The sequence below is a fragment of the Scylla paramamosain genome, chromosome 15 (genome assembly GCF_035594125.1).
Source record: "Scylla paramamosain isolate STU-SP2022 chromosome 15, ASM3559412v1, whole genome shotgun sequence".
In the NCBI taxonomy this organism is placed as follows: domain Eukaryota; kingdom Metazoa; phylum Arthropoda; class Malacostraca; order Decapoda; family Portunidae; genus Scylla; species Scylla paramamosain.
In genome coordinates this window covers 16673512-16693511 of record NC_087165.1, presented here as the reverse complement: position 1 = coordinate 16693511, position 20000 = coordinate 16673512, and the positions used below count along the sequence as shown (strand labels likewise).

The following is a 20000-nucleotide window of genomic DNA, read 5'->3' as shown; positions in this document are numbered from 1 at the left end:
ATAATCATGTCAGAGAGAGAGAGAGAGAGAGAGAGAGAGAGAGAGAGAGAGAGAGAGAGAGAGAGAGAGAGAGAGAGAGAGAGAGAGAGAGAGAGAGAGAGAGAGAGAGAGAACGAGTGAATGAATCATAATTTTACGAAAACAAAGGGATAATACAAAAAAGTGAAAATATTAATAAACAGCACAGCAATAAGAACGATAATAATAATAATAATAATAATAATAATAATAATAATAATAATAATAATAATAATAATAATAATAATAACAGCACACAGGCCCCCCTTACAGATCCCCTTGCCTGATAACCTTACCTTCTTATACCTGACGCTTGATACCTTGATAACCCCAATGATAAATGAAACCTGCGGCTGTGGGGAAGAAGCGCCACGGAGGAGGAGGATGACAGAGGGGAGGAGAAAGGACGAGTGAAAGAAGAAAGAGACAAGGCGTTGGCAAAGCAAGTACAGTAGAAGTATTAGTAGTAGTACTAGTAGTAGTAGTAGTAGTAGTAGTAGTAGTAGTAGTAGTAGTAGTAGTAGTAGTAGTAGTAGTAGTAGTAGCAGTAGCACTAATAGTACACTCCACTTATTCTTCTCCCTCTCTTCTTTTTTCTTCTCTCTCTCCATTCATATGACGATTTTGGGAAGAGGAAGAATACTATGGAGCAGAACAGAAAGGACGGGAAGGGAAGGAAAAATAGGCAAAAAAGAGAAAATGAAATAGTTTTACCCTCTTATCCTTTTCTTTTTTCCTCTTCACCTTTCCCTTAAGAAAAAAGAAGATAAATGAAAGCAGCAGACGCACACTTCCTTTCCTCTTCTTTTCGCTTCTCTCATAAAAAAAAAGGAGAAGAGAAAGAGAAGTTGATACACACTCTTCTTTCCTCGACCTCTCTTCCTTTCTCACCTTCCTCTTCTCTTCCGTCACATCTTCTATTCCTTTCCATCACACACACCTAACTAACTCAAATGTCAATCTACACACAAACTTTTATCACCATTTCATTACTCTGACATCCTCACGGGTTCCACTATATTGATCGCTACACCATTACGAACACCATTATATTAAATAATACCAAAGTCTGTCTTCTCAAGTGTAGGCGAATAATGAGAGAGGGTAAAGAAGCGGCTTATATATCAGGTCATTAGCCACTCTATTAGGTAGCCAAGCGACCTCATTGTTGTAGAGCTTATAAAGTGATTAATCGCTCTGCTAGGTCGTGTAATTTAATTAGGACAAGGGGTGAAAAGAGTCAGATAAAGTATGCATGAAAACACAGGTATGTTACGAGTACGATCCGGTGCAGGTGGGAGGGACGGCTAAACATCTCTGTGGCTTTTGAAATTGGCCGTGGTGAGAGAGCAAAGCATTTCAGAATGCAGGCCTAAATCAGGCTTCTATCACACCACTGCTAACCAGTCTAACACAAAACACTTCACATGCTAGCGTGCTACCCTTAGTAATGAATAGTTCACAAAACACCACTTCCTTATCTCGCATTCATCATCAACGCCAACCTCCACGATGCCACTCAAGGACAAAGACCTCCCAGCATTCTCCACTCATCTCCATCGGTTGGTAGTCTATTTCAGGCCACACCAGTAAGACTTCCTATCTCTCCATCTAGTTCCCGGTCTAGATGGGGAGATGAGATAAGAAGCCTTGCTGGGACGGCCTGGGGAGACCCCTATCGCAACCTAAAGGCTGCGTGACGTGGGTAGGAGATGTTATGGACCCACTTGCCTCCCTATTGTCTCTATCGCCACCTTTACTATCGCGGCGAGTGAAACAAAAGTGTTAATGTCACAGGTAAGGCGAAGGTCGCCTGGGTGTTACAAGTACTGAGCAATTCCTCATGTGCTACAGAGGTGCTAATGTACTAGAGGGGATAATTATATATGGGATCATCAATCACTTCCGACCATAGGGTGTGGCTATAATTGCTAGTGAGGTGCTGCTAAGGGTTTTGCCGCAAGTGTCCGCGATAATATAGTGGGGCTACTTGGAATGCATGTGTTGTAGGGTGTTTGTAAATTATGATTGCAACGAGGAAAGGGTAAAGTAAGAGGATTACATCAAGCAAGGGCGGAATACAAGGACAGGAATGAATGGAAATTCGTTTACCATCGCCATTCCATTGGAACAGATATAAAGCAGATAGATAGATAGTTAGATAGAAAGACAGTTAGATAGATAGACAGACAGATAGATAGATGGAGAGACAGGCAGACAGGTAGATTATATATATATATATATATATATATATATATATATATATATATATATATATATATATATATATATATATATATATATATATATATATATATATATATATATAGATAGATAGATAGATAGATAGATAGATAGATAGATAGATAGATAGATAGATAGATAGATAGGTAGATAGATAGATAGATAGGTAGATAAACAGATAGATTAATTAGATAAATAGACATATACACAGACAGAAAGCTAGATAAAATAAACAGACGTGACTAAACATATTGTATAGATATTTGCACTGCCTCAACATTAAGAAAGAACAAAGAAAGTGAGGAGGAGTTCCATGATAGCGGCCACATCTTGCAGTTGCCCAGAGGCGAGGAGAGGTGTGCCCAATGTTATAAATCGCACATGTGACTTATTAGCGGTGCATGCAAATTGATGTTACCTGAGAGAATATTAAGACACGATGAGAGGGAGGAAGGAGAGACGGAGGGAGTGAGAGGGAGGGTAGAAGTAATAGAGGGAGAAGGAAGGAAGGAAGAGGAATGGAGGGAAGGAGAAAGGGAAGCGGCAGGTAGGTCTCTAATTAAGTGAAGAAAAGAAGGTCTGATTTTCTCTCCCTCTCTCCCTCATTTGTCCCTCCGTGGCGTGAGTGATGGAGACGCTTCCCTCCCCGTCTCATCCCCCCTCTCTCTCTCTTTCTCCCTACCTCCTTCCTCACTGCACTAGCACCACCAGTTATTCTCCTACACACCACAAAAACACCACTACCGTCACAACCACAATAACATAATCGCTGTCAAAATTACCACCGCTGTCACTACTGCACATCCACATCTGGCTCGCTCCTCCTCCTCCACTCCTCCACTCCTCCACTCGTCTTCCACCACCCCATTACACTAACTACCACACCACTCACTCCAGCTCTGCACTGCTCATCATTATTACCGAACATTAACATCAATTCTCTGGTACAATAATCGTCATCGTTAATAAGACGGAGCTATTTGTCTTGTGTGGGACGGTAACTCACTCTGTTCTAATTCACATTATGCTGACCACAAATGCCACAAGGAAGCCACAGATACTAAAACGCTTGACAGGGAAATATATATAGCAAGGAATCTTACGTCTTGACAACTAGAATCATCCTTACAACGTCATTCACCCTTCACATTTAAAGCCTAAGCCTATATAATACTTTGGCAAGGAGATATGTATACCAAGGAACCTGACTTTTTTTTTATCACTATAGTCATCACTTTAGTCATCACATCATGCATTTCCTACATAAAAGCCGCATGCCTTTATATCACTCTGACGGGGGTTAATAAGCAAAGGGCCTTTATTTTTTTTAACACTGACAGTAATCTCCATAACTTCACGTATGAAAATCACTTCCATCACAATGAAATTTACTTCTACTATAATGCGTACTACTGACTACTTTATAACATTCTGATATGGATTATAAAAAAAGAACACGACAATATTCCTTTCATTATCACCTACAGCAACTATTTCCATTACTGTCACAACGAGTTACTAACCACTACTGTAACACTCTACCATGAAATTATTTAACAGTCGCATATTTCAACCATCACAGTTATTCTTACAGCGATAACTTCTTCGTAACAACCTATACCATCACAATAAAACACTCTACTGACCGCTCTTTAACAGTTTAACGTAGAATTATATAAAACTAGAAAGCATTTACATTTTACCACAACAATCATCACTACAACAATAACTCCCATTACAACTAAAACCGCCACTACAATAAAACATTCTACTGAACACTCAATGCCATTTAAACTCGAAATGGTATAAGGAAATTTGAAAATCCATACTTTTAACTACAACAGTCACCCCTACAACAATACCTCCCATTACAATCAAATCACATCTACCACTACAATAAAACATCCCACTGACCACTCAGTACTACTTCAACATGAAATTATACGCAAAAAACTCACCACCCTCATCCCCTACAGCTACAATCCCACTACAGTCACATCTGCCACTTCTGTAACTAGAACGACTGACTGACCACGCTGAGTACTTCCTCACTCCCCACCCCATTAACAGCCTCGGCCACACACCCCTTCGATAACCGCCCCATACATCACACCGCGTCTCCTCAGGTCACAAATTCATGAGACCAATATATCAGACACGGACCAACCTCATTATAAGTCACCCCCCTTACTAAACACTCCCTTCTCCCTTCCTCTCCTACCCAGCCCTCTCCTCTCTCATCACTATCCCCGCCGCCTCTCCCTTCACGCCTCCTCCTGCTCATTTCTCTCTCTCTCTCTCTCTCTCTCTCTCTCTCTCTCTCTCTCTCTCTCTCTCTCTCTCTCTCTCTCTCTCTGCTGGTATTCGTCTCGATCCTCTTCCTCCTCCTCCTCCTCCTTCCCTTCGTCACTGTCGTCTTTCCATCCTCTTTTCATCAGCCTCGCCTCATTATCAGATAAATTATTAAAGATGATGATATACGCTATACTACTGCTACTTCTACTGTTGCTGCTGCTGCTGCTGCTGCTGCTACTGCTGCTGCTACTACTACTACTACTACTACTACTACTACTACTACTACTACTACTACTATTGCAATTAATAATAACAATAATAACACCACCAACTCCTCCTCCCCCCACCTCTCTCTCTCTCTCTCTCTCTCTCTCTCTCTCTCTCTCTCTCTCTCTCTCTCTCTCTCTCTCGCTGCATTTCTCCTCTCTTTATCCTTCCATCTATAGAACACATATTTTCCTGCGTTTCTTACCAACTAGAAGAGAGGAGGAGGAGGAGGAGGAGGAGGAGGAGGAGGAGGAGGAGGAGGAGGAGGAGGAGAAAAAGGTAAGTGTTGTGAGGTGATGCTCAGCAGGGGGCGCGTGCCTCCAACAGGGATGGAGGAAAAGATGAGGAAGGAGGAAGGGCACGAGGGAGGTAAGGAGGGAAGGGGGAGGGAGGAGGAGGAGGAGGAAAAACAACAATAGGAAGATCTCTTAAGTGAATGACTCTATCTTATTAACCTGCTTACCTCCCTTTTCTCTCTCTCTCTCTCTCTCTCTCTCTCTCTCTCTCTCTCTCTCTCTCTCTCTCTCTCTCTCTCTCTCTCTCTCTCTCTCAAGTTGCCTATCAGTGTATTTATCTGTTTCTCTCCTACTTTATCTCCAGTCATCTCCCTCTTCCCTTAGGCTTACCTCCTACCCTCCCTCAACTTCCCTCTTACCTCCCAAACATACTGACCTCCTCCTCTTCCTCCTCCTCCACTCAGCAGGTCTTAATGAATATGTATCATCATCCCTTCTCTCTCTCTCTCTCTGTCTTCCTCTCTCCCTCCTCCTTTCTTTTCATCTCTTCCTCCCTGCCTCCTCCTCCTCTCTCTCTCTCTGGCCACCTGGTAACAAGGTATGTGCGTACAAGGTCGCGTGGGGAGAAGAAAAGTGAGAACGATGTAATACTAATAGCAGCGACGATAAAAATAATGGTGATAAGAGCAAGTGTAAGAATAAGAATAAGGAGCAAAGGGGTAGGAGGTGGTGGTGGTGGTGGTGTTGGTGGTGGTGGAAGAAGAAGAAGATGAAGAAGAAGACGAAGAAGAAGAAGAAGAAGGAACAAAAAGATAAGAATATTACTGAAGATACAGTTAAATTCTCTCTCTCTCTCTCTCTCTCTCTCTCTCTCTCTCTCTCTCTCTCTCTCTCTCTCTCTCTCTCTCTCTCTCTCTCACAACACACACACACACACACACACACACACACACACACACACACCTCACCTTCCTTTTCCACCCTTATTCCTTTTACTTAACACAACACAAGGGTAACGAAGGAAGTAAGTAAGGAAGAGAGGTGATGAAGAGAATAGGGAGAGGGGGAGGGAGAGGGAAGGGATAGCAGGGGGAGTGACGTGGAAGGGTGGACAGGGAGGTGAAGGGGTGAAGGGAGTTAATTTATTGCTTACACTGCCGCTACACCTTGTCCAGAGGGCTGACGGGGAGGCGGGAGGGAGGTATAGGCTATGCTGGGGATGTTGCGACTGTAACTACTAGGGCTTATGCAGCAGCAGGTGGTGGTGGTGGTGGTATTGCTACTGCTAACTCTGGTACACAAAGGAATACAAAGAAAAGTTAAACAAATGAGGCCGTTTGTGATAAGCTGTAATAGTTAATTTAAAGCAAGAGTGGTAGAGAGTACTGTAGAAGGCTTCTTCCCCACCCTCCCCCTCCTCCTCCCCCTCCTCCTCCTTCTACTACTACTATTACTCTATTACTACTACGATAATGACTTTATACTATGAGAGAGAGAGAGAGAGAGAGAGAGAGAGAGAGAGAGAGAGAGAGAGAGAGAGAGAGAGAGAGAGAGAGAGAGAGAAACATACCTTGACTCACGGCGCGATGGGGAGGAAACAAAAAAGCATATAGCATTTCAGAACATTCGCCGCCTTTTGTCCCTTGAATCAACGACCACTGACACACAAAAGCCAAAGTTGAGGAAGAGAGGGACAAGGACGGAGGAATGGAAAGGGAAAGAAAGAGGAGAAGGGGGAGGAGAATAAAAGGGTATGGAAGAGAAAAAATAAACAAAAAGCGAAAACAACCAGATAGGAAAGGGAAATAGGAGAGAAAGGAAGAAAATGAAGAAGGAAAGGAGATGAGAAGAAAGGAGGAAGAGGGACGGAAAAATACGTACAGAAATGACGTATTGGAAAAACCACACCTTCACTTTTGTCATAGGCTGTTTTGAGACCGAAAATACACATTCCTACCACACTGTATCTCCTTAATTTTTCTCCTTCGCTCACTCACTCAATCGGCCACCTTCACTCTGCCTCCCGTCGCCCTCTCTTCCCACCCGTCCTTCCACAATGCAAACGCTCCCTTTTTCCCTCTCGGTCTCCAGTACACTGCCCTACACTGACACCCCACAATGCCCTACCACAAAAGTGTATAATAGCTTCTGTCCACGGCTCTCTGTTCCTTGTTCCCCCTACCCCACCCTCTCTCTCTCTCTCTCTCTCTCTCTCTCTCTCTCTCTCTCTCTCTCTCTCTCTCTCTCTCTCTCTCTCCATTTATTCCTTTTCCTCTTTCATTCGTCTAGTTTTCCTACTTTATCATTCTAATACGCTATCCTATTTCAATGTCTTTCCTTCCTCTTCTTTTTTCCTTTTTCTTTATTCTACGTTCTCTATATTCGCATCGCATTCTCGCTTGAGTCTTTTCTTTCCCTTTTTGTTTTTTCTTTTCTTTATTCTATTCCGTCTTATTCCCATTCCATTCTTGTTTTATTAGTATTTCCTTTCCCTTATTGTGTTTCTTTATTTTTATCTTCTAATTCCCATTCCATTCTCGTATTACCTCGACTCACTACTGACGAATATACAAATGCATAAACATACACATACACACACACACGCGCACACACACACACACAAATAACTGCATGGGGGAGGGAAATGTCAAAGATAAAAGGATTGCAAGGGAGGAGGAGAAGAAACAATAGGATGGAAGTATTTATTTTACATGCAATCCCTTTAAACGCTTCCCGAAACATGAAAAATGATATTCGTGTGTAAATTTAATCAGAAAATGAAAATATTTGGGAGGAATAAAGAGAAGGAAAAAGAAAACAAAAAAAGTTATGGTGGTAGAATATTATTATAAGTTGTTTTCTCTCATGCGAAGAAAAATATTGCTGCTATGATGATATTTTTTTCTTTCTTGTTTTCCTCGTGGCAGATTTTGGGACCAGAGAGAGAGAGAGAGAGAGAGAGAGAGAGAGAGAGAGAGAGAGAGAGAGAGAGAGAGAGAGAGAGAGAGAGAGAGATAATGAAGCCACTTGTCATTAGCTCGAGTGTGACTGATTCCTGCTATTGTTAAACATGGCCCCTGGTGACCCTTGTGTGTGTGTGTGTGTGTGTGTGTGTGTGTGTGTGTGTGTGTGTGTGTGTGCACAAATTTACTAGACTTCATGATTTTTCAATTTTGATCTCTCTCTCTCTCTCTCTCTCTCTCTCTCTCTCTCTCTCTCTCTCTCTCTCTCTCTCTCTCTCTCTCTGGTGCAACCTTATAAGCAGCAGGAGAAAGTGTGCTCATGTCCGTCTATACTCGCTTCGCCCTATAATTCATACACGAGAGAAAGTGACCTAGCCTATCGCACGCACACATACACACACATACGCACACACGGACACACGCAAACAAACGCACGCACATACAAGCACATAAAACGAGCACGGAGTTTATTAATGCATAATGCATTCACGATGTTGAGAATTAGGGTCACTACTACTATTACTACTACTACTACTACTACTACTACTACTACTACTACTACTACTACTGCTACAACAACAACAACAACAACAACAACAACTACTACTACTACTACTACCACTACTACTACTACTACTACTGCTGCTATTACTACTACTACTGCTACAACAACAACAACAACAACAACAACAACTACTACAACTACTACTATTACTACTACTACTACTACTACTACTACAACTACTACTACTATTACTACTACTACTACTACTGCTACTACTACTACTACTACTACTACTACCACCACCACCCTCATTACCATCAGCCAGTTAGGGAATGAATGAAAAATGAGCTAATTAGGTCTTTAGTCTCTCTCTCTCTCTCTCTCTCTCTCTCTCTCTCTCTCTCTCTCTCTCTCTCTCTCTCTCTCTCTCTCTCTCTCTCTCTCTCTCTCTCTCTCTCTCTCTCTCTGTGAGTGTGAGTGTGTGTGTGTGTGTGTGTGTGTGTGTGTGTGTGTGTGTGTGTGTAAAAACACATTAACGTTAGCTTTATATGGAATATTTTTCGAAATTTGATTAGAATATACTGGTGAATTATTACAAACTACACATGAATTCAGTATATATAATGAGTGCTGAACGAGAACAAACTGAAAAAACAATTATTCGTGGAAACGAATAAATTGAGTGAATAAATAGACGGGGTTGTGATTTCAAAAGAGTTATTTGTGTTATTAAGTTTAAGCCTGTTTTTAATTAATTAATTTATTTATTTATTTATTCATTTTGCGTACTGTACGGCTCAGAGTGATTTGATCCTTTATAAAGAAAGAAAGGCAATTCGATTTAGTATTAAGAATTTTATAACTAATACAAAACAGAATGGTATTCGATCTTACAATACATATGAAAAAAGTAGTTTAATTTTTCTTTATGTTAGGAAAACACAAACACATCAAAAACTGTTTATACAATGTTTGTACAATGCTTAACCTCCAGATACACACAAACTATATTCAAAGAGAAGCCACGCGAAGGCCTGATGGCTTCTTGCAGCTTCCCTTATTTCCTTATGTTCTAACTCGATGTAGAAAGTACGAGAGTCAACACCCTACATAAACTTAAGCCCCAAATCAACAACATGAAGGCAAGAATCCAAACCTCAAGCAATCAGGAAAGAAACACAATTTTAAACGCATGAAGGACTGAAGTTGCCTCGATTCCACGTAGTACAAAGATAATCCGTTCCAGAAAACAAATGGGATTCAACGCTACATATAATGAAGTTCGGTGCCACACACATAAGGATTTTTCAATGTCACGCACACACTGATGGTTGGCGAGGGTGTGGAGCGTCAGGCCTTAACAGGGGAGTGCAGGAGTGCGGACCAACCAAGTGATGTCATGCTGGGCTGATGGAGTGTCTCAAGGGCGGCATCCATCACTGTTTTTACACATATTATACTTTTTTTTTCATCCCAGAGAGAGAAAGAAAGAAATGGAGAAAGAGAGGGGGGTGAGTCAAATGGTGCGTTGAAATATGATAAGAAAATGAGCGAAATAGAGAAAGGAAAGGGAATGAAAAACAAGACGCAACGGAGGAGAGAGAGAGAGAGAGAGAGAGAGAGAGAGAGAGAGAGAGAGAGAGAGAGAGAGAGAGAGAGAGAGAGAGAGAGAGAGAGAGAGAGAGAGAGAGAGAGAGAGAGAGAGAGAGAGAGAGAGAGAGAGAGAGAGAGAGAGAGAGAGAGAGAGAAGCAAAGAAGTGTTAAACAAGTAAAAAAGAAAGGAAGAACAAATAAATGTATATACTTTTCTTGAGAGAGAGAGAGAGAGAGAGAGAGAGAGAGAGAGAGAGAGAGAGAGAGAGAGAGAGAGAGAGAGAGAGAGAGAGAGAATAATATATGCATAAGGTTCACAATCGCCACACGGGTAAGGAGGCGAAGAGACGCTAGCCCCAGACGTCTTTTGTTTGCTGAGTCAATGTTGTTCTTGCGCCGACGATGCGCTTTTGTTGCGGGGTTCAGGCGTCTATTCTTTTCATTACGTTTATATATTTACACCAGCTAGGGAGGCGACGCTCTTTTGTCTTCCTACTGTCCTATTTTTCTTGTTATATTTATCAGCTATACCGTCTGGTCCATATAAATATATATATCCCTATGTGTTTTGTCCATTTTTTTTTTACTTTTTTTTTCTTTTATATTTCATGCGTCCGTGTTTCTCCTTTATTTATTTTCCAGTGTCAATATACGAGTCTGAATTGCAAGGTTGTACTGTTATATGTTGAGGGTTCATTCGTCAAGATTTTTGGTGATTCGCGAGGAAAGGATAACATTGAGTGTGGGAAGAAATACTCGGGAGCCATTACTTGTTTTGATATTTCCTCATCGCTCATGCCCTATGTAACGGTGTTTTATTAAATGTGCTCTCTCTCTCTCTCTCTCTCTCTCTCTCTCTCTCTCTCTCTCTCTCTCTCTCTCTCTCTCTCTCTCTCTCTCTCTCTCTTTTCAGACACACAAACAAAACTGAAAATTTACGATATAAATATTACTGCCATAAAAAAATATTAGGCTTCTTTTTTATCGTTACAGTGTATCTACTGTATATCCCTTGTTAAAGCTATCATTTAAATTATTCTTTTCTTGTCATTATCAGCAATTGTGATGAAAGTGGTAAAAATAGTAGTAGCAGCAGCAACATTTTCTTTCATCATTAGGTCTCTCATGAACTTATGTATTACCATCAACATTATCAACGAAAGTAGTGATAGGAGCATTAGCAGTAGCGGTACTGTTGTTTTCATCACTCAAATCTCCGCAACCTTGTGTATATCAGCACCGCACGGCCACAGCACTGGGCTCCTACCGTACGACACGAGTAGAGGCAACACACACAACACACAGTACTAGTCCCCGCTCTTACCTACTCCCTGCCGTGCTTCCCTTGACACGCAACCACCACACAATGAGGCCCCCAGCTATTGACGAACAAGGAAGTGAGTGACTGAGTGACTCCAAACCCTCAGTGATCTGCCGAAGCTACACTCCACTGGCTGTCAGGGGAACCACCACTATAAAAGTCACTACTACGAGTCCCGCAAGAGATTTTGTTCCTCCTCCCCTCAGCGTGTTAGCCATTCTGCCTCCGTCCCCCGGCCATGCAGTATTCAGGCCAACGCTCCTCTGATTCCGGTATTAGTGTGAAACTATGTAAATGGTATTTGTTTTTAATTTGCAAGGAGTGAGTGCATGGCGAGTGAAGATGTGTGTGTGTGTAAAAGAGACGAGAGAGAGAGAGAGAGAGAGAGAGAGAGAGAGAGAGAGAGAGAGAGAGAGAGAGAGAGAGAGAGAGAGAGAGAGAGAGAGAGAGAGAGAGAGAGAGAGAGAGAGAGAGAGAGAGAGAGAGAGAGAGAGAGAGAGAGAGAGAGAGAGAGAGAGAGAGAGAGAGAGAGAGAGATTAATGAATTGTGGGTACGACATTCGACATACACGACAAGGAATAGAGAAAAGGAGCCAATGACATATGAGAGAGAGAGAGAGAGAGAGAGAGAGAGAGAGAGAGAGAGAGAGAGAGAGAGAGAGAGAGAGAGAGAGAGAGAGAGAGAGAGAGAGAGATGTACACCAATACATTAGGATGCAAGCTCAACGAGTGGTGTAAGTGGGAGTACATTGCACCGCGGGGCTGTGATGGGCTACAAGAGGAGGCGCGACGACTCCTGCATACACTGGAACATTATACACTTTGGTGATCGATTATTTCTTTTATTTTTGTTCCTTGCTGTACATTCCACCAGTGATCGAAACAAGAACTACATGACACATACAGCATTTACACTACTCCCTTCATTAATTTTAATCGCCATTATCTCTATTATTATTATTATTATTATTATTATTATTATTATTATTATTATTATTATTATTATTATTACTATTAATGTATAGAACTGAGTGAGGAATGATTGGTAATGAAAAAATATAGATAATTAGTCAGTTCAATATGGAAAATAAAGTAAAATTACAACCCTTTTGTGATGTGAAGTGTAATGAAGTATTGCCATTATCACTTTTTTTATTTCCTGTTCTTGTTAATTTTTTTCTCTCATTGGTGGTCTTCTCCCTCTTTTTCTTCTTCTTAGCATTATCATTACCTCCATTACTAACTAGTGCTATACACATTTTCTTCGAACATTCCACTAATCTCTCTCTCTCTCTCTCTCTCTCTCTCTCTCTCTCTCTCTCTCTCTCTCTCTCTCTCTCTCTCTCTCATTTCATCTGCACTTCAATATCCAAAGCTACTATTTCTCTTCCTCCTCCATCGTCGCTGCTGGCACCTTTCTTCCCTTTCCTCCCTTCCTCTCCTCCCGCTCCTCCTCACGCCACAACCACCCGCAACCCGCATCAGATTTGCACATTAAACAGTGGCCCGACCTTATCTCTCTCTCTCTCTCTCTCTCTCTCTCTCTCTCTCTCTCTCTCTCTCTCTCTCTCTCTCTCTCTCTCTCTCTCTCTGTATAAACACGAGTGAACATAAAATTCTGAACAATATACAAAAGTAATGTTTCGTATCTTTGTATGTGAAGAGAAAGGGAGAGAGAGAGAGAGAGAGAGAGAGAGAGAGAGAGAGAGAGAGAGAGAGAGAGAGAGAGAGAGAGAGAGAGAGAGAGAGAGAGAGAGAGAGAGGGAAAGCACGCAGTCTCTGTCACAATATATCACAAGCAACAAAGAAATTCTCACGAAATGCCTTCCCGTGGCCGCCATATTAAGCCTTTTGATCACCGCAGATACTGCTACAACGCGCCCACACGCACGCACGCACACACACACACACACACACACACACACACACACACACACACACACACAGTCCCGCTGAACATATACTCACATAAGAAACATTGACATACAAGTTAATTCACAAAACGACAACAGCGACAACGATGAAGACAAGAAAGGAAGAAGAAAAAGGATAATAATAATAATAATAATAATAATAATAATAATAATAATAATAATAATAATAATAATAATAATAATAATGATAATAATAATGATAATAATAATAATAATAGTAATAATAATAATAATAATAATGATAATAATAATAATAATAATAATAATAATAATAATAATAATAATAATAATAATAATATGAAGAAGAAGAAGAAGAAGATGAAGAAGAAGATACACAACAACAACAACAACAACAACAACAACACACACACACACACACACACACACACACACACACACACACACACGAATCAAGTGTCGGGAATGTCATGTTAAGTGTGTGTGCGTGTGCGTGTGTTTGCTTCTTGCTTCGCGTCAGGCAGGCTTCTCAGAATATATCCCACATTCACACACACACACACACACACACACACACACACACACACACACACACGATCGTACTACACCTCATTTGCATACTGTTATCGTCAAAGAATACAGTAACAAGATGGTGTCTAATGGATATATCTGAGAGAGAGAGAGAGAGAGAGAGAGAGAGAGAGAGAGAGAGAGAGAGAGAGAGAGAGAGAGAGAGAGAGAGAGAGAGAGAGAGAGAGAGAACGAGGAGAAAAGAATGAAAGAAGGAAAAAAAGGGACTTGATACATTGGAATGCAAGGTTGAAGCACAGTTTAGACAAAAAAAAAAATAATGGTGAAGATAGAAAAGAAAAGAGAATGTTTAGATACATTGGTGGATGGAAACAGCGAAAAGGAGACACGAACATGACGAAAGAAAAGTAGAAGAAAAGACTGGAATGCAGAAGTGAGAGAAAAAGGACAAAAAAAAAAAAAATGGGAAGATGTTGGAAGAGAAGAGAATCAGGCAGAAGAATAAAAAAAAAAAGAGGAAAAGAAAATAAAGAACACTGGAATGCAGAAGTGACGAAGAGAAGACGAAGAGAAAGAAAGAGAATAACAAAAAAAGATAAAATAAAGACTGGAATTCAGAAAGAGATGAAGAAAAGACGAAAAGAAAGAAAGAGAGAATAAAACAAAGGATACAAGGAAGGAAAGTGAAGAGAAGAGAGGAGCTGACAGAGGGAGATGATGAGGTGCGTCCCACTTAAGAGGCCCAATAAGACACGGTGCCTGAGGTCAGACCAGCAAGACAACAACAAACCAACCCCGAGGACGCGAGGCGGGAGGCGCGGCGCTTCGTCCTCAACACTTGCCCCAACACGGCCCACTTATCACCGCGTCCTCTGTGCCTAGAAGGAAGCCCGTCCATTGTTGCTCTATTGTTGCACAGGGTAATTTATTCTTGGTCTCGCTACATTACCGTCATAGGAGGGCGCCGGGGTAAACTCGTCTGCATGCCCACCACTCACACGCTGCTGGTTCAAATGTCACTCTGTGTTGCTCGGAATCAGGATAAATTTACATTACTTGCGTCACTGTGAAGCTCCACGTGTACATCAAAATCTTACTGCAAGTCCATAGTTTCCTCCATTCCATCCACCTTGACCCGTATTCTGAAACACCTTTCCTCTCTCAATAGGACAGAGATGCTTAGTCAGATTCTCATGGATTTTTCTTCTCTGATGGTGGAGGATAATTTGTTAAACTAGCACTGGAATCATGGAGACGCCCTTGAAAACGCCCATGAAAATCCTAATACTTCCCTAAGAGCCGCCTAAAATTAGGGAGATAAGACGCTGAAAAAGTCCGACAATACAATCCCTTGAGTCACAAAAGACTAATCGAAAAAAAAAAAACCGACAAAAGCACTGGAATGGTTTAAGGCAAGGAAATTTTGGGATATTTTCTACAGCAATACGGGTGAACGAGCAGAGGTAGAGAGCCACGCTAAGGGAAGCTGTTGTACCTCGTAAATTGTTCCTTTCCTCGCCAGGTACGTACGCACAGAATGGACCGCTGGAACGAACCGCTATGAAAAGAAAAGGATGTAGTATGTTGACACTGCTTCATTCCTGTTTGACTCTATAGTGTTCCGCTTGAGAGATGGAATACCAGAGAGAGAGAGAGAGAGAGAGAGAGAGAGAGAGAGAGAGAGAGAGAGAGAGAGAGAGAGAGAGAGAGAGAGAGAGAGAGAGAGAGAGAGAGAGAGAGAGAGAGAGAGAGAGTTTATCTCAGAGAGGGTACGAAAGAAAAGAGGAGTAGGATGAGGACGAAGATGTGGAGGAGGAGGAGGAGGAGGAGGAGGAGGAGGAGGAGGAGGAGGAGGAGGAGGAGGAGGAGGAGGAGGAAGAGGAGGAGGAGGAAGAGGAGGAGGAGGAGGAGGAGGGAGAGACGGGTGAAGGGTGAGGAAAAGGAGAAGGATGAGGAGGATACGGAAGAGGATACGGAGGAGGAGGAGGAGGAGGAGGAGGAGGAGGAGGAGGAGGAGGAGGAGGAGGAGGAGGAGGAGGAGGAGGAGGAGGAGGAGGAGGAGGACGGGAATTCAGTGTCCTTAGCGAAGTAATTTGAGGACTGGTGGATAATCTTATTTTCCTCCTGACTTCCTTCCAGACCCATCTCTTCCTCCTCTTCCTCCTCCTCCTCCTCCTCCTCCTCTGCTCTTTCTTCTTTTCTCTCATCTTTCTTTCAATTTACATCATCAACTCCCTTCATTTTGCTTTTTTTTTAATTTCCTTTTCTTTTTAAAGTATGCCTTATTTGTTCACTGTTTCTTTTACTACTAACTCTCTCTCTCTCTCTCTCTCTCTCTCTCTCTCTCTCTCTCTCTCTCTCTCTCTCTCTCTCTCTCTCTCTCTCGTAATTGGTATTATATTACGAGAAAATATCAAAGTTCACCCAACAAGTAATTAAAAGTAAAAAAAAAGTCAAGAAAACGGCCAAGAAATTTAAGCCATGAAAAGTTTGGAAAAAAAAATCTTAGTGAGGCGAACAACAAAGCTAAAAATATACATATATATATATATATATATATATATATATATATATATATATATATATATATATATATATATATATATATATATATATATATATATACTCAAGCATACAAAACTAACTGAAGAGGCAAAAGGAAGAAATGGCTTCGCTTAAAATCAGAGAACACTATCATGACTAAAACTATCGAATTACTCCCCACCCCTAAAAAAAAAAATAAATAAATAAAATAAATAAATAAATAAGATTCGATCCTAATATAAGAACGTATATAGTGTTCGATTCCATTAAAAGCCCACAAGTTACATGCCCGCAGAAAAGCAATGCTGACAGGAGAATCTGACCCTCTATCCTAAAAATCAAGATAAAAAGGAAAACGAAGGAAAAAAAAAAGCAGAGAAGATTCGGCCAATAATGTAAGAATTAACGTGACTGGAATCTGATCCCCACATAATCACGATCCAAGTTAAAAAAAAAAAAAAAATGTAAGACTGAAGGTGAAAACTGAATCTTTTATATTTTCCAGCTAAGGTACAGAAGTGGTAGTAGTAGTAGTAGTAGTAGCAGTAGTAGTAGTTATTGTTGTTGTTGTTAAAAAAAACTTCAGAGGAGCAATGAACAAGAGAACAAAAGTACAAAAAAAAGCCCATTAAAAGTACAAGTCCCTAAAGATAATAATATAATAATAATAATAATAATAATAATAATAATAATAATAATAATAATGATAATAATAATAACAATAATACGCATACGAGTGAATAAACACCAAGACAAACACCAAACTCACCCATTGTCCCACAGATGACAGCACTTGTCGTCTTTCCCAATCCCATCTTGACTCTGGAGCGCTGCCTCTTTCTTCTTCTCATCCTTGTTCTCACTCCCTTTGTCCTCCTCTTTCCTGAGCGTGGCCAGTCGCGTCTTTTTGGAGTAAAGATGGCGGTATTGCTTGTACTGGTCGCCGTACGTGAAGCAAACGCGCCACCACTTATTGCACATGAGCAGATTACTGGTATCATTTCTCACTGCACTGATGTTGTTAGGGGAGGTGAGATGCAGGGACATGATGATGGTAGTGGCAGGTGGTATTGGTTGTGGTTGGTGGTAATGGTGGTGCTTCTCTGGTTATTCCTTGGTTTTCATTATTCTTTGGTCGTTTTTGTAGTGTCTTGAGAAGCTTCCACGCACTACAGGGGCGTCAGAGCATGTGGTGGTGTGGTGTGGTGGTGTGGTGGGGGAGGTCGTGGTATCTTTCTTCTTCACTTGTTAGTACCACACAAGGCCACAACAGGACGGGAAATGCCACCTTCATCACACCACAGTGGCATTTTGTAGTAGTAGTAGTAGCAGTAGTAGTAGTAGTAGTAGTAGTATACACTCGTCTCTGTTACTATACACTCATTTTATACTTTGTTACTACTACCACCACCACAACCACCACTATCAACACTTCTACCACCACCTCCGCCTGCACCACAATTACTGCTCCTCACCCACAGCCACGCACCGCCACAGCAAACTCGTTCTTCACTGTGCACCATCACACTAGTATACTCCCGGACATGTCATCACTCGTAAATCACTAGGAACATTTCACTTTCCTCAGCAAACTTCACCAATTTCTTCCTCACCATAACCGGACTATTTATTATTATTTTTTTTTCACCAATCCCACGAGAAAAAGGAAGATTGAATTGCAAAACGTGAGTCAAGGTTTCGTTGCCGTCGACAATACCTGAGAGGAGTTTATCACTGCACACGCACACCTGCTGTTGGTCAGGTGTGTGTATATGGACAGGTGTTCTTTGGTATAAGGAGTGTGCTGAGGTAGATTGAGCCGCACTCACACTAACTTACTTTCTTTCGGTCTCTCTCTTTATCTCTCGTTCTGCTATAAGGCACGTATTCTGGCCTGGAAAGTTGGAGCACGTACAGTGAGTGTTGTGTGAATATGGTGGTGCTGATGACAAGGGCGAGGCTAAAGAAAGAGAGGGAGAAAGGGGGGAGGAGGGAAATGAATTGCTATGTTGACGTGCAGGGATGGATGAGTGGATGGAGAAGCCAGCGGTGATCGTAAGTAAAGGCAGTGATGCAGTGATGGCAATAGTGTAGCAAGGGCAGTAACAATCTTGCATACATAAACGCACCAATGAATAATGAACTCGGATGTTAAGAGCCGAGTCATTACTACAACGTTTGGACTCGGGATGAGATGGTCACATGGAACAATTCTAGGCACGGAGTATTGTGATGCAAACAGTGTGGTGCTATTTGGTGGAGTGCGGTGTGATGGTGATGTCTAAGTGGTGCGGTGTAGTGGTGATGGGTGCAGGTGTGCGGCGGTGGGGTGAGGGTGTGGGTGGTAGGTGAACCGTGGGCGCCGCCGACTCTCCTCGAACACAGATGCCGTCTTGCTGCCGCATTGAAGTCGCCACACGAACACATTATCAATCATCTTTTATATCCGTTTTCTCTTTATGTACAAGTGTGTTTTTGTGAGTGTATGTTTTTTTTTTCCTTCTCGACTTTTACACTTTCTTCCTTCGCCACTGGTGTTTCTTATTCTTTTTTTTTATTTCTATAGATTTTTTTTTTTAAATCTTTTTTTCCTTCTTTTCTTCTGGTGTTAATGTAAGTTTCTGTTTTCCTTCTTTGATTGCTTTACTCTCTCTCTCTCTCTCTCTCTCTCTCTCTCTCTCTCTCTCTCTCTCTCTCTCTCTCTCTCTCTTACACACACACACACACACACACACACACACACACACACACACACACACACACACACACACACACACACGCTTGGCCGCCCATTCGCATCTAAACCTGGCCACACCTGCAGCCAAAACACACCTGACCCCGAAAGCAATGTGCCCGAAAAACACACCCGTGGCGACACACACACACACACACACACACACACACACACACACACACACACACACACACACACACACACACACACATACACACACAGGCCTCGCAGCAGTCCGTACCAACACGCACACTAAAGAAATTTGCTCTAATGTCCCTTGAGCTATTTCACTTCTATCAGAGCCGGCATTTCCTTTGACCCTGTCCCCCTTCCCTCCCTCCCTCACCCTCTCCCTACCCTAACCTTACCTTCCTTGTAGTATTCAAATTGCGTAGTGTATTGCCTAACTGCGACCCATCTACATTTCAACGAAGGACGGGAATAGAGAGAGAGAGAGGAGAGGAAAGGAGAGATGGGAAGGGAGAGAAGATAAAGAACGATATTGAATGGACATATTTCTAAAGAAGACAAATTGAGGTTAGAAGAGAATGAAATAAGGGAATGAAGAAACTAAACAAATCGATAATATATATATATATATATATATATATATATATATATATATATATATATATATATATATATATATATATATATATATATATATAAAGTGAGTGAAAGGAAAAGATGAAAGAGGGAATTAAGAGCAAATTATTTAGGGTACATAGAAGAAAATTGAGTGGTTTCAAAAAGAAAGGGAAAAGGGAGGATACGGATGGAATGGAATGGAGAAGAAAGGAAAGGTAAAAGGATAACAAAATATTGGTATTAGGAGGGTCAAAATGATAGGATGGAGA

The 20000-nt window shown here is 41.5% G+C and overlaps 1 protein-coding gene across 6 annotated transcripts in view; it reads right to left on the bottom strand.

Annotated features, from left to right (window-relative positions):
* The window catches only part of LOC135107533 (protein prickle-like), a 118361-nt gene extending 99277 nt beyond the window's left edge, over window positions 1–19084 (bottom strand). For all 6 annotated transcript variants that reach the window (XR_010271807.1, XR_010271805.1, XR_010271806.1 and 3 more), the window contains exon 1: window positions 17179–19084. Coding sequence is in view for 1 of the 6 variants with exons in the window: in XM_064017498.1 (XP_063873568.1) it covers window positions 17179–17456 (278 nt within the window). In the remaining 5 variants the exon portion in view is untranslated. The remainder of the gene's footprint in view (window positions 1–17178) is intronic.
* Window positions 19085–20000: the final 916 nt, after the last annotated feature.